Source organism: Panthera uncia, chromosome A2, assembly GCF_023721935.1.
Source record: "Panthera uncia isolate 11264 chromosome A2, Puncia_PCG_1.0, whole genome shotgun sequence".
NCBI classification, from domain to species: domain Eukaryota; kingdom Metazoa; phylum Chordata; class Mammalia; order Carnivora; family Felidae; genus Panthera; species Panthera uncia.
The window spans coordinates 107,058,481-107,073,603 of NC_064816.1; the positions used below are offsets into that span (position 1 = coordinate 107,058,481).

General features: G+C 34.7%; 1 protein-coding gene across 1 annotated transcript in view; it reads left to right on the forward strand.

The window, feature by feature from the left end:
- Nucleotides 1-15,123, forward strand: part of HDAC9 (histone deacetylase 9) — a 903,132-nt gene that overhangs the window by 728,199 nt on the left and 159,810 nt on the right. The window contains exons 20-23 of the mRNA XM_049642883.1: nt 1,486-1,541; nt 1,786-1,873; nt 7,567-7,686; nt 8,003-8,100. Coding sequence (XP_049498840.1) covers nt 1,486-1,541; nt 1,786-1,873; nt 7,567-7,686; nt 8,003-8,100 — 362 coding nt within the window. The remainder of the gene's footprint in view (nt 1-1,485; nt 1,542-1,785; nt 1,874-7,566; nt 7,687-8,002; nt 8,101-15,123) is intronic.

Genomic DNA, 15,123 nt, shown 5'->3' on the forward strand with positions numbered 1-15,123 from the left:
TTTAATTGAATTGTCAAAGATTATTAGTATTGTGAATCCAGTTACAGAAATTCATTACATGCTAATTACATTGCCGTGTATCATATTTGTTATTTTCATCCTGTTGTTTTTCCAAACAGGATGTTTGCACTTATCATAATATGTACTTAATAATCTATCCCCAGAAGTCCAATAGCACACTAAAGCCTTATTCTACAATCTTAAAATTTCTATCTCTTTAGTGTTGACTATTCATTAATAGTTTCTCTCATATTAGTCTTTTATTGCCAGACCGATAGTAAGTACCTTAAGAACAATAATAGGAAGTATGTTTATCATCATGTCTACATTTGTAATTGATATTGATTTGACTCCTAATTTGCTTCTGAGATTATCATTATCTATATGCTTATCAAAATATATAGCAAATTAGCTCATTGTATGTTGGTTACCATAATGTTCTAGAATATTTATGTAAATTTATGTATATTTAAAGTCCTAAGGAATAAATTATTTGTCTTGATACTATCTTTATGACTGCAGTAAGATTTGGAAAAAAAAATCCCTGGGGTGTATTAAAGTTATTTCAAAAGTTTTAGGTTTCTATATTAAAAAAATATCTTTGAGCATGTTACTTGAATCATACTTAAGTGAAAGGTGGTGTGAACCATCTGATGAATGATTTTTTTTTTCACATCAAGCAACCCAATTTTTCTGAGCATGCTGGCTTTGTAAGGATTTATAGTTCCTTGCCTTCATGCTGGAGTTACTTCAGCTTTCCGTGATGCATTCCAACTAATCTGGAGGTTAAGGCATTCCTTGATCATGGATAGATCTGATTGCTACTCAGCCCTGGAATTCTTTATAAAATTCCAGAATGTGGGCTAGAAATTGACTTAGGGAATCCAATAAAGTTGCAAATCTTGGCAGTCATCCAAGCTAAATTTATAGACTGGAAGAAATATGGGCTTTCCATTGTTCTCTTTTTCACCTTTCTGGCATTTCTTTTGTGTGTATGTGAGTGTGTGAGTATAAATTTATCATTTTGCTGACAATGGAATGGAAATAACCATTAAGAGAATCCGGCTAAAGAATTTTCACTTTGGATCTTCCCTGGTCTTTCAAAATTTTGACCCAAACCTGCACGAAGAGTGAATTTCTTCTCCCTCTGTACAATATTGTTGTCATAAAATAAGAAGTTGTTCTTGAAAATGAATCATGCTAGGGTAACAGCTGACCTGCATATTTGCCAGTTAGGTACAACTCCCAAATCCCTGTTCTTCCCCTGGCTCAGTGGGAGCCTTCTTTTTGAGACATGATCTGAGAAAATGTGATCATATATATTGTTTCTGTTCACTCTATGAAATGACAATAGGGGCAAGAAAACAAGCTCTGAAATCTCTTACAGACTTGAATCTTTTCATGTGTGCCTGATGCTCTATAGAACATGGAGATCCAAGCCATCCTCCCATATCTGATCACTGAAAACCTGTCTTGTTTTTACAGAATGGGTTTGCTGTTGTAAGGCCCCCAGGCCATCATGCTGAAGAATCCACAGCCATGTAAGTACCAGGGACTGTTGCCCATCTCCAAGCGCCACGGTTCCTGGCGGTCACCTGCCCCGTGCATGTCTCTGAAGCCTCTAATTGTTAGCAGATGGACTGAAAAATCTTGCAAGGTACTCCTAGAAGCAGATTTATGGCTTCAGAGATCATATAGCATTTTAAAAAATGCTCTGAACATTATTTATAATGGTTTTCCTGGCTGATTTGCTTTCTTATTTCTCTGTTCTTCTCTATTCCGCAGGGGGTTCTGCTTTTTTAATTCAGTTGCAATTACCGCCAAATACTTGAGAGACCAACTAAATATAAGCAAGATATTGATTGTAGATCTGGTATGTATTCCTGGCCAGAGCTGCATTTTCACTGACTTTAGATAAAAGGGAATGAATTTGTATTTCTCTGTTATGTTGTCTTGCTTTTAGCACTTGCAAACAACATCCTTTGAATGTGGAAACTCATTAAATTCAGGATTGCAGTTCTGAAACCATAAACATTCACGTTTCACTTTCATGGTGTTAACTGCAATTTAATGAGAAGAAGGCGCAGATCAGGGCAACTTTTATGATCCTTAAATGAATTGATACTTCCACAGTTAAAATAACCCAACAGAACCTGAATTTACTTTTCCCTGCAGAATATAGACTTTAAATAGTCAGATGTGCTGGAAAGAATGCTGTTGCTTTGGTAACCAATTGGCCACTTCCCCTGGTTAGCAATCATGTTGCTTGTTGTGCAACAGTGGTATTATTAAAACAAGTCAGCATGTCATTCTTTCTGAAAGATCTCAGATCATGTATGCCAGTTTGGGATGACTCCCGGCAGGAACCTTGAGTGATTAAAAGTCAGAGGCATTAGATTAGTCTTGCATTTTAACGTGATGCATTCTTACACAATAGAGTTATAATTTGTTTAACAAATGGTTTGTTTAAATGCAGATGACACTTGGCATGTTGTCTATAGTATATTCATGAATAATGAGCTGGAGATCTGCCCCATACAAAAGGCCAGCCCAGGAAAGGGCGAAAGAAAACTGACTGGTGATTTATGAGCCCCGTTTTCGGTTTGCCTCCAGTTCACGAGGAGGTGTAATAGGTTGTCTGACAAAGCATAGACAGGAAATGAACCCTGGCATCCAAAGCGAACCTGCTACATCTGCACTTAATTAATTTTTGCAGGTGATAAAAGATTTAAAGGCAAAATATGTTAAAAGTTTTTTTGAAGTGCAAGGCTTAATAGTCTAAATCTTGTTCATATCTGCACTCATAATTAAATCTTATTGGGAAGTCGTGGCCTCACCATCCAGCCCTCTGATTCAGTTAAGCAAACACACTAAAGGGTTTTAGAAAGCATGAACAAAGCCATGTGAAGAAATACTTAGTTAAATTGAAATGAAGATAAAAGGAATGAAAGACTGATAACTGTTTTTAATGCTTGGTAGGAATGGATGTTTTCCGTGTACTGTATGATAGCCTCCCTAGAAGCACTTTGGTGCTGAAAATTTTCCATGTATTTTCCAAATATGCTTGAGTTTCACTGTAGGTCATAGTTCACCATTAAAGAAATGTGTTGAAGGTCTAGATATACTACAGCAGCAAGGTCTTAAAGGTCTTAAAATTTTACAAAAATGAGAACATCAATACCTCTATTCCCATGTACATACAAAATGACATTTTCAATAATTGATAATTATAGATTTACATGATTTATAACCTAGTAAATTTAAAAAGTAATATAATATGCTTCTAGTACCATAAAGATAAGCCAAAAACTTGATGAAGACCAAGGATTGTAGGAAAATTTTTCTAAGTTTTCTAAATTTGTCAAAATTATGCAGGAAGGAGATTGGTAAACTGTCCTATCCTTAAAAATTATTTTAGTGTTAATTTCTAAGGAATCTCTTCTATCATTTTATGGTTCTGTGAAGATAATCAATAACTGTTAAGGTCCCTTTGAAAACACATTCGTAATACCCAAACTCTAAAGTAATAAATTGTACAATAGACTTAAAAGCTAAAATGCCTTGCTTGTGATCGATACTTTGTAAAACCTCATAGGATTTGTGTATAAAATTTTGCTTGTTTGAACATGTGATGCATATCTATATTAAATATCTAATGTTTATATTCTTATATATTAATATAAGACTACTCTAGATAATTCAATATGATTTGTAAAAATAAATTGTTTGGTAGCTCCAAGGAATGTCCTATAAGCTTACTGGCCTTTGATTATAAATTTGCTCTATTATTCAATCATAAAGGATACTAATTTCCCAGCAGGCTATAGTAGAGGAGAAGTTTCTGTTTCAGATCCTCCAAATATATGAGGTTCTATCCAAAGGGTTGCCTCTGAGATCACCACCAGCCCACATATTCTAACTTTCAAGTCTTCCAAATTCTGCAGCTGCAGGGACACTTTGAGGAAATTCCCTTGTTTTCTTCCAGCTGCCGAGAAGGAAGTTTTAAAGTGCCACGTGGCTCAGAGACATCCGTTCTCCCTGGCTGACAGGTCTATTCTGCAAGTTAGCAAAGGAGAAGTGAAGGTTCTTCAATGGTACAAGAATTTCATTCCTGCATATCTGAAGTTACTCACTTTAGGCTAATCAGTGTGAACTAGCTCCACAATTCTTGGGCCAACAGAGGGCAAAACTACTCCATTGTCCAGCAGCTACTTTCATCATTTTTATATGCCTAGTAAATAGATAAATAGAGATCCAGAGCTCTACTTCACCTCCTATTTGGGGCCACAGGCAAATTCCGAGGCGTTGAGTATTTTGGGCAGGAATGATTCTAGTTGATCTTTGGAGCTTATTCATTCCAATTCTCCTTCTGGGGAAGATTCCAGAGACATTCAGAGTGGTGAGGAGAGGGAGCAGGTGCACTTGCTTTTCAACTCATAAGAAACTGTTCATTGTGTTCAGGGCATGAACCGTCCTAGAAAGTAGGATTTGCTTCCCTGACTCAGGTAGCTTTTATGCAATGTGACTTTCAATTGAAAATAAAACATTTAGACTTTCTTCATTAAAAAGTCACTTCAAATGTCCCTAGATTTTGGGCAATTCTATTTTTAGTCAAGCACCACATTTGACAAGAGAATTGTCACAAGTGCCTGTTCTAAATAATTACAAGTGACATTAGCTGGTCAAATATATGATTTATTTAAAGCTGTTTAACATTATAATGAAAACACATTGGTCCTAAATCTTTATAGAAAATAAATTTTCATAATATATTTTAACAAGTAAAATATTGAAATGATTTTTCATCATTTCTCAGTAAATCCTAGTAAATTTTGAGGCATTTAATGATTCATTTCATCTCATTATTGTAGTAATTCCTCACAATCACCAATAGTTTTCTTATATTAGTCTAGCATATATTTGTTGCTGTGGAGAGAAAATATTCAGATCATACCTGAGTAGTAAGTACTTTTTATAAATATTTTACAGCAGGGAAAGTTGAAAAAGTATTCTCAAGGTTATATTATAAATTGTTGCCCCAAACAAAAGGCATATTTGGACTTGTCTTTATTCCTAAATAATACTTTGTGAATATGAACATGGAATCAAAAATTTATCCAAGTATTTTTAGAATGGGTTTGTGTATTTTAATTATATCTGTTGGATCCGTATTATACTGTGGGCAAGATTAGATTTCTTATTCAGAAAAGTATGCAATAAGTACCCAACGCATTTTCAAGAGCAAATGATTTTATATATAAGACAATTTATCATCTTTTATTTGACCTTCTTAAATAAGCCTTTATAACATCACTAAAGAAACAAGAGTAATTAATGCCTTATTTTTCTGGTTTTCAAAATGTAGACCTATTTAGGGCCAGAACAATTTTTTCTTCCAATGCTGACTAAAACTTCTGTCATTGTAGTAATAATGCAAGCCTTCCTTCATTACTATTTTTCATAGTATTTTGTTTGCCCATCCTCTAGGTATCTAGTAGCAAATTAAAAAGACATTATGGTTTAGTTTCATTTTTGCTCACATAAAGAAAATAGCTATACTATCTCTGCCTTCCTTTTTTTTTTTTTTTTTGAACATTCACAAATCCCTGGATTAATATATTTTCACCAAGCTATATTTTCTCCTGATGTGTATGCCTTCAGCCACAAGTTTCTGGATGCATATTTTATGATTCCTTATATGATATATAATATGATCCCAATATTTTATGATTCCTTAATTGATTTTGGATATGTGTATAATATGAAAGGAGGAGATGATTAGTATATGTCTACACTGTGGATAGCAGGCTCAGTGCAGGCTTTCAGAAACCAACAAAGTGAGACCTTGATGGTATTTAGTGAGAGAGTTCTGGGCTGGAAGTTGAAGACAAGTTATATAAACCTCAATAAGGACCAATGATGACCACCAGTCTTACTTCACACATTTGCTAAGAGGATCGAACTGGTAATTAATGTAAAGTGTAAGTTAATATATAATGGTTATGAGTTTGGCTTTGGGAGTAAGAAGTGAATTCAAGATCCAGTCTTGCAACTTTTCCTCTGTATAGTCTTAGTAAATTACTGAAACTCTCTGAACCTCAGTCTACTTATCTTTTAAATTAGGGATAATATCATATATCTCATATACTTGTTATATAATCCATTCAGACTAGTTAATATAAAGTGTCTGACACAAAAGTTGTAGGGATCATTGTTGAAACTAGTAAGATTTTTACTGATACAAAATAAAGTACAATATAAGTACATAGTGACAAGTGACTAAAACTTTTTAAACAAAACTGGAAATTGTATATGTTGCACATGTAGCAGTAATATTATTTTGAATACAAATATATAAGTTATTCACTTTTGAGAGTTGTCTGTGTTATTTTGTTTGGAGATACTAGGAAGCATATTAATTGAGATTAACACTTGAGCTCTTTCAGTGAAGATAATTTTAAAAATGCTCTTAGTTTTCTTTTTCCCATTTCTTTTATCATTTCCAGCATGTATCTATCTCATAAAACAATAGAACCAAATAACTGTTACATTTTAAATCATTATCATATACAAATGTCCTAAGAATTTTTTTTCATTCATTTTAATGATATAAGCTGTTTTGTTTGTTTGTTTGTTTGTTTGTTTGTTTCTTTGTAGGAAGGGCAGTATGGTGTGGGGAAAGAAAAAAGAGAAGGAGGCTGGGGAAGAGAGCCATGATATAATATTAAAATTAGGCAGATTGGACAAGGTTGCATAAAGCTCCATGCCATCTTTCTGCGTTGGCCCAGATGATTTAATAGCTGATGAGCTCATGCTCCTGTGTCTTCGACTCTTGCCGTCACAATTTTACCAAAATAAAGTATGAAGTCCTTTTTGCATCTGGCGTCTCTTTTGAAGTGATTCTAACTGCTGAGGGATTGCTAACTGAACTGAATGCTCCAAGAAAGCCAATTTACTCAGCTGGTTGCAAAGCCTTTGACCTTAATGGTGGGACTTGGCAAATCAATGCATACACGTATGTTTAGTGTTCTGTCAAGAATTGTGAAAATGCTCTGGAAGCCATAGATCCTTCTGCAAAATACTAGTTTGTAGTTTAAACATTAGTCTTTCTTCAGAGGCCAATGAGGCTAGTTAATTAAGCCTGAGGGGTTATGAACTGTTGGCAGTTAATAAGTCATAAAATTCCTCCATAAAACAGGATGCGAGATTCCATCACTGAAGCAAAGAGTACAAAGGGCCGGTGTATAAATATCTAATTGTACCAAAGGACTGGGCTTTCTCAGTGACTGCTCATCTGGAGTCTCCAGGGCATGTTCGCTGTGGTTTCCTGATTTTTAGAAGCCAGTTTAAAAAATGAGTGCATTAAAGGGTAATTTGCCTGAAAGGTTCAGGAAGTAAAGGGGGTGGTGTGGAAGCAAGCTGAATGGGAGAAAGAAAGGGGGACATAGTGAGAAGACAGAAAATGAGATGGAGGGTGGGGTAGAAAGGGAACTAGAAATGAGAAAAGTTGTCTCCACGCAGAGTTAGACATGACTGTATTTGTCATCTGTTTTCTTTTCCCTGTAGGATGTTCACCATGGAAATGGTACACAGCAGGCCTTTTATGCTGACCCCAGCATCCTGTATATTTCACTCCATCGCTATGATGAAGGGAACTTTTTCCCTGGCAGTGGAGCCCCAAATGAGGTTCGGTTTATTTCTTTAGAGCCCCACTTTTATTTTTATCTTTCAGGTAATTGCATTGCATGATTACCCCTAATTTTCTTGTCCTTTGCTGGTGTTTTAAATTACACGAGATTACTGAATTGTCCCATGGGACCAAGAACCAGTGCAGAACAAGTGCATAACCCAGAGCACTGGTTGTCAAGCAAGGTTGGGCTGATTTGACATGTTGTTTGATGTTTATTTTGAGAGCTCACATGTGTTTGTTTTCCTCTCTTCTTGTTTTCTTCCCTGCACCCTCATCTGCCCACTGTGTTTTGTTTTTTTTTTTTCTTCCTAGGTTGGAACAGGGCTAGGAGAAGGATACAATATAAATATTGCCTGGACAGGTGGCCTTGATCCCCCCATGGGAGATATTGAGTACCTTGAAGCATTCAGGTTGGTACTTCTTTTTCTGAGAGTGGCAAATTAGAAAACAAATGTCCATTGAAACAACACGAATTGTAAAAGAGAAATGTAAGTTTTAAACAAGGGAAAGTGGCTAAAGGAGCCATTCCATCAAAGCTCTAAAAAATGTTTGGTTTAGGGGAACTGAATATTGCTACAAAGCCACATAAAGAATATGTGTAAGAAAAAAAGGTACATCAAAACACTAATTGTAGTTGTATAGGTATATGGCCAATGGCGTAGGCATGCTATCCCCTCTCTACAAAAAAGAAAAGGGAAAAATTTTATTAAGTAGTTCTGGAAACTTCTGCTTATTATAACATGTGATTTAGAATGGACGTTAGCGTATTAGATGCTCTGAAAAGTCCTTTGTTACCTACTTAATTTTGTTGAACAGGCATTTCCCAAATTTCATTGGACTACAGATTCCCTTTTGCACATAGCACCACTCAGCATTCTTGGTTCTGAGGAGCTAGCTCACTTTTGGAATTTTGGCCTAGGCAGTCTGATTTCATGGTAGAGTAAATGACTTTTCTCTTTCATAATATGTATATTTTCCCTCTCACATTAAAACATCAATTGATTCTCTGTATTTAAGAGTCTTTTATGGTTTGTCTCCCTCTCTGTTTGAAACTATTTTTTCCCCTTCCCTTTCCCCATTGTCCTCTGTTACGTCTCTCAAATCCTACATAGGAGTGAAAACATATGACATCTGTCTTTCTCTGACTGACTTATTTCACTTAGCATAATAACCTCCACTTCCATCCACGTTGTTGCAAATGGCAAGATTTCATTCTTTCTCATTGCCAAATAGTATTCCATTGTATATATAAACCACATCTCAAACTGAGAGTTGATAAGAGGGGAGGGGCGGTTGGGGGGGAGCGGAAAATGGGTGATGGGCATTGAGGAGCACACTTGTTGAGACCAGCACTTGTATGTAAGTGATGTATCATGGGAATCTACTCCCAAAGCCAAGAGCACACTGTATACACTGTATGTTAGCCAACTTGACAACAAATTATATTTTAAAATATAAATTAAAAAAAAATCAACTGATTAATTCATTGTTTTCAGTTTCTCTACAAAATGTAAGCAGTAATTGAAAGATATGTTTGTATATACATATTATGTTCTGCTATTTTCTCCTATAAAGAACTTTTAAAATTAATTCAAGCAAGAAATGCAATAAGTTAAAAGCTATCTCTTGGATATGGAGTTTTTTTTAAAGACATTAATTCTCTGGTGTTGAAAATATACTATCAGTCCTTGTAAAGGACTATTTTAAGGAGAAATATCAAATTATGTCAATATTACCTCACTTGCAAGATTTTAGGAGATTTTAACCTATTGTTAATGCATGATTTGGGGGTGTTTTGTTTAGTGGAAAACAAAACAACTGCATAAGAAATCTTAGAAGCATTATTTTTAAATTAACCATTTATAAATTCCCAAGGCGAAAATCCTATTGATGATGTATTTGAAACTTAAGGATATAATAGGGAAATTTTTCCACAAGTTAAGTTTTAGTGAGTTTCTGCTGTCCTATATATCATGCATACTTCAATTTCTCATTTCAGTCATTTTTCATTTGCAAACAGGCCCAGGAAAATGAAAGAAAATATCTATTTTCAAAAAAATACATTAAAAATAAATATATTTAGGGGTGCCCAGGGTGGCTCAGTTAGTTGAGTGCCCAACTCTTGATTTCAGCTCAGGTCATGGTTCCAGGGTCATAAGATCAAGCCCCATGTGTGGCTCTGCACGGAGTGTGGAGCATGCTTACGATTCTCCCTCTCCCTCTGTCCCTGTCCTCTGCTCACTCTCTCTCTTTCTAAAATAAAATAAAATAAAATAAAATAAAATAAAATAAAATAAAATAATAAGTAAATTTGGTTTTGAGACACTAAGGACAATTCTACCCACATTCCAGATTTTTATTTTGGAAAAAATATATACCCTCAAATATCTATACTATTTACAGAAAAAAATAGCTGAAATAAGTTTATTTACTTAAAGACTGGGTTGCCTATAAAGATATTTTGGGTTAATTTATAATGATACTAAAAAATTGCATTAAGAAACTTCAGAAGTTTCACTGCTATGAATTCTGTTTACCTATATTTGCAACTTACAAAACAGTATTAATATTTTAAAGGAACTCTAATGGGATAAACACTTTAATACATCACATAAGAATTTATTTGTTTACCAAGTTAACTTGGTAACTAGCATGATACATTTAATTGTCAACCTTACTATAGCAATGATTATATCCATTGATCTGCAATATGGAATTCTTAGTTTTTTTATTATCATAATACTATTTGGGGTATTAAGGCTTTACCTAAAACGGATTATGCATACCCAGCAGGGAAAGAGAGTTTATATTTTGTACTACTTGTTCTCACATCACAAAGTGAATGGTGGGTAAGAATGTTTTCAAAGAACCCCTTTGGGGGCACCTGGGTGGCTCAGTTGGATAAGCATCTGACTTTGGCTCATGTCATGATCTCACTGTTGATGGGTTCCAGCCCAGAGTAGGGCTCTGTGCTGACAACTCAGAGCCTGGAGTCTGCTTTGGGTTCTATGTCTCCCTCTCTCTCTGCCCCTTCCCCACTCATGCTCTGGCTCTTTCTCAGAAAAATAATTAGTTAATTAATTAATTAATTAATTTAAAAAGTTGTTTGAATAACCCCTTTGAACACAACAATTTCATTAAATAATGTGAAAACAGATATTAAGTATACATTATTGTTTTTTGAATGAAATGGTAAGTGAATCAAGTGCTCTTGAAAGTGACTGAATGTCCTCAAGAGTGGTACTTTCTGTTTGCCTGGAATGCGGACACTTTATATTAGTAAACTTTTCTAAACTTCCCAGTGCGGTCACCATACCTAAGCTTAGTTAGAGGAGAAGCAATATTACCTAGCTAGACAGATGAAATGTAAAATTTTAGCTTTTAAGGTTTATAGCTATTTAGAAACCAGATTTAAACCATAATAATTCTGTTAATTTTGAACTATACTAGGTCTCTTTGCCATTCAACTTGTATGACTAGAAGTACTTGTGAAGTTGTTATAGAGGAATCAAAGTAAATCATCTCTTCAAAAACATTCATAGAACACATATTGTGTACCAGGCACAGTGATGAGTACTTGGAATTTTGAGCGGACTTGTCAAGGATCATAAAAGAAGTGATGCTTACTCTTCTAGAGAACAAATGTGCTTAGACGTAGAGGGGATAATATAGTGAACTATTCCTGAAGAGTTTCAGGAAAGGCTTCATCAAGTTTTGTTGGACCTGTGTTTTCAAGGATGAGTGAGTTTTCAAGGGGTAAAGCAATTGGAGTAGGGGGCACTTATACGAAGCAGAGAAAATAGACTGTGAAAACCATAGAGTCATGAAATGATCTTGCTCTGTTGCCTTAAGGGTTTAAGGGTGGGATTGCCTGGCAGGAATATGGATCATACTCCATAAACTGTTTTGTTGGCAAAGAATTGCCCATATGAATATACAAATTCCTTTCTAATCTGGAGTTTTAGTAAGATAAACTCCAAAAACAATTTTTGATGTAGTATTACTTTATAAGCATATACTTCTTAATACAACCCTTGTTTCCCGGTATTAAAACTGAAGATCTTTCTGGCATCCATTTGTGGGTGCAGTATATGAAGATGGAGGAAAAAGTAAATGGGGCCTTTTCTTTTTTTCTTAATTTTTAATTGTTAATCAATTTTTAATTGATAGTATCTTTGGAGGGAAAGCCTCTCTCTGTGAAGCTATAGGGAAATATAAGATGGCTGCTTGTTTTACCAATGTTTGTCACATAGATTATTCTTGTGGTTTCTATTATGTGCTTTTTCTATGGCAAAAAGAATATTGCAGGCAAATGAAAAAATTTCATGCTTTCTATAAGCTTTAAAATAAATTTAAAAGTTAAATTGAATATGTAAATTAGTTCACATAACTAGTTATTTCTTCCATGTAGTTATTGTTCATCCCTAAAAAATCGAAGGATATATTTAAGATTTTTCATAACTTTAAAAAATATCCAATAATATCAGATATCTTTTATGTTGAACTAAAGTGTATTCCAAGGCTACCATTTTATAAAATAATTATGGCTATCTTTATTGATGTCTTTAAAAAAATTTTTTTTAATGTTTATTTAGTTTTGAAAGAGAGAGAAAGAGAGAGAGAGAGAGAGAGAGAGCGCCTGAGTGGGGGAGGGCCAGAGGGAGAGGGAGACACAGAATCTCCAGGCTCTAAGCTGTCAGCACAGAGTCCAACACGGGGTTCAAACTCACAGACTGCTAGAGCATGACTTGAGCCGAAGTTGGACACTTAACTGACTGAGCCACCCAGGCGCCCCCCATTTTTAAAAATTTTTAAAATTTTTTTTAATGTTTATTTTTGAGAGAGAGAGAGATAGTGTGAGTGGGCGAGGAGCAGAGAGAGAGGGAGACAGAATCTGAAGTAGGCTCCAGGCTCTGAGCTGTCAGCACAGAGCCCGACGGGGGGCCTGAACCCATGAACTGCGAGCTCATGACCTGAGCCGAAGTCAGACGCTTAACCGACTGAGCCACCCAGGTGCCCCTTAAAATTTTTTTTAATGTTTATTTATTGATGTCTTAAATGCAAGGTCCTAGATTAGAACTTTTATAAACATTATGGCTAATTTTTAATGGTTTGTTTGCATAAGCCACAGAACTACTAAGTATAAGGGCCATGGTGTGAATTCAGTTTATGGCTCTTAAAATTTCTCTGTCACACCACATTGCTACTCTTTCCTATTGTTCATCAATTAAGAGACTAAGGAGTTATAAAGCGCAATGAAATTCTACCAAAATATAAGACCTTAACCCCCAATCTAAGTCACAAATGTCTGGTACACAGCACTGCAAAAAAAGAGCTATTCAGTGATGCTGGCTGGATGAATCAATGAATAAATGAATGAGTTAGAGAGGAAATGATACTGGCTACAGTAGAAGCACTGGAAACCCCTGCCATTAAGTCACCCTAGCAAAAATCTGAAACCTATCTATCTCTTGGCTCCTCAAGGAGTATATTTTACAAGGAACTCTGAACACTCATTCATTTGGTTATAATATTGTCAGATATCTTCTCTTCATTTAATAAATATTTTATTGAATGCCTGCTAAGCAGGGTCTGTTTCAGTCACTTCAAAATATTTTTCCAATTGTTCTGTTTCATCTATAGTCCCTAGATGAGCACTGGATGCATTATTTTTTCTAATAATTCTTTAAGAGTTCTGCAGATGTTTAAATGATTATTTATAAAAGACCATTTAAGTTGTTTGTTTATAGTGGGCAGGACACAATATCTCATGCTCCTAATTAAATCTAGTGAAGTCAACATCTCCAAATGTTTTTTAAAAATGAGCAGTTTCCAATGTGGAAGTAGGACATTAGTAGTTCTTGAAATGTTGCCTATTTTATTCAGTAAATAAATGAACGAGTGAATGAGTGAATAAATGACAATTCCTGTGTAAATTTTTAATTTCGAAAACGAAGTACAAGCCCCTTAAAATCAGGTTTTGTTAAAATAATAAATGACTCATTTGACATACACTGAAGAGTAGCTAAGAGAGTAGAATAGAACTGTTGATTTGGGTTCCTTTGATACAAACAAGTTGTGATTTAAGAAATAACAACTCACCAAGCTAGTGTGTTATAGTCTGTAGTACCATAATTAATATTTGCTAGTGTTGAGGATTTCCAAAAGACAAAGTATCTATAAATAGTAGTTATTAAGGAATATTCAGGGGAAAACTCTGACCCAGAACTACTCTATTTCACTGAGAAAAGGGGATTTGAGTGAGTTTTCTAATTTAGAAAATATCTACCCCAAATTTTTGTTGTTACTTTTTTGTAAACTACCTATTTTTTCTTTACTGACTTATGAAGTCTCTCTAATCAAAATATTTGCAGTTATAAATATGGCCTTTGCTAAAATACTTAGACCACATAACCAAGTAGGTATATTTGTTACATCTTCCAAGCAGTCCAATCATTTGAGTACATACACAGTCCAAACAGCCTATATCTTTTTCTCCTGTCTTTGGTTCATACCTGTTTGCTTTAATGATATAAACAAATTGAAAATCCATTAATACAAGACTGTGACTGGAAACTTGACTAGATAGCATAGTTATTCTCACTTCACTAAACTGTTGGTTCTGTTCTAGGTGCAGCATCTTTAAAATGGGAACCTTGGCTTTCTATGATTCTTTCCCACCTGTGGCAAAAAGTTAAAAAAAAATACACATATAACTTGAGAACAAAGAATTGAACCCTTTATTGTCATATTCATAAAGCAAGTGTTCCTTAGACAGCTAAACAGTAATGATTATCCTGGAGTTTTCTTAGAGTGGTTGAGTTTACCATGGAATGATGGTAGATAATTTTGGTCAGGGGACATAAATAAGTGCAATATTTTATTTTGTCTCCTTGTTATTTAAGCAAACATATCATCACTATTCTAATTTTAGAGGACTGACTTCTAAATATTCTTGTCATATATAAGAGATTGCTAAATTCTGTCTGAGAAAGAGGTAAGACCATAATAAATATTTATGTTCTTTCTTGTTAGTAATGCCAACTAAGTAAATATTTTATATTGTTCTTACTTTTATCATATTTTAATATAATTTAATGCTAAGAGAGTGGAAAGTAGTATCATTGTAAAAATAACATAATGATAATAATAGCATAGACCCTTCATTGAAGACTTAATATTTGTTAGTTGCTCATTTTTTTTTTCATCTTACAAGTTAAGGGCTCCCAATTGCTAGATGAGGATACCAAGCCCCTTTTGAGTTTCAGTAGGTTTCCTGATGTCCCACAGCTGGTAAATGGTGATTAGGGACTCAATGACAATAAGAGTGAATGTGAACACAGTACTCTTTGGGCCCCAAGCTATAAGCTATGGTTCCTCTATCAAGAGTAGGAGTGACAAAACAATAATATAGTGAGAAATTCTTTGCAAAT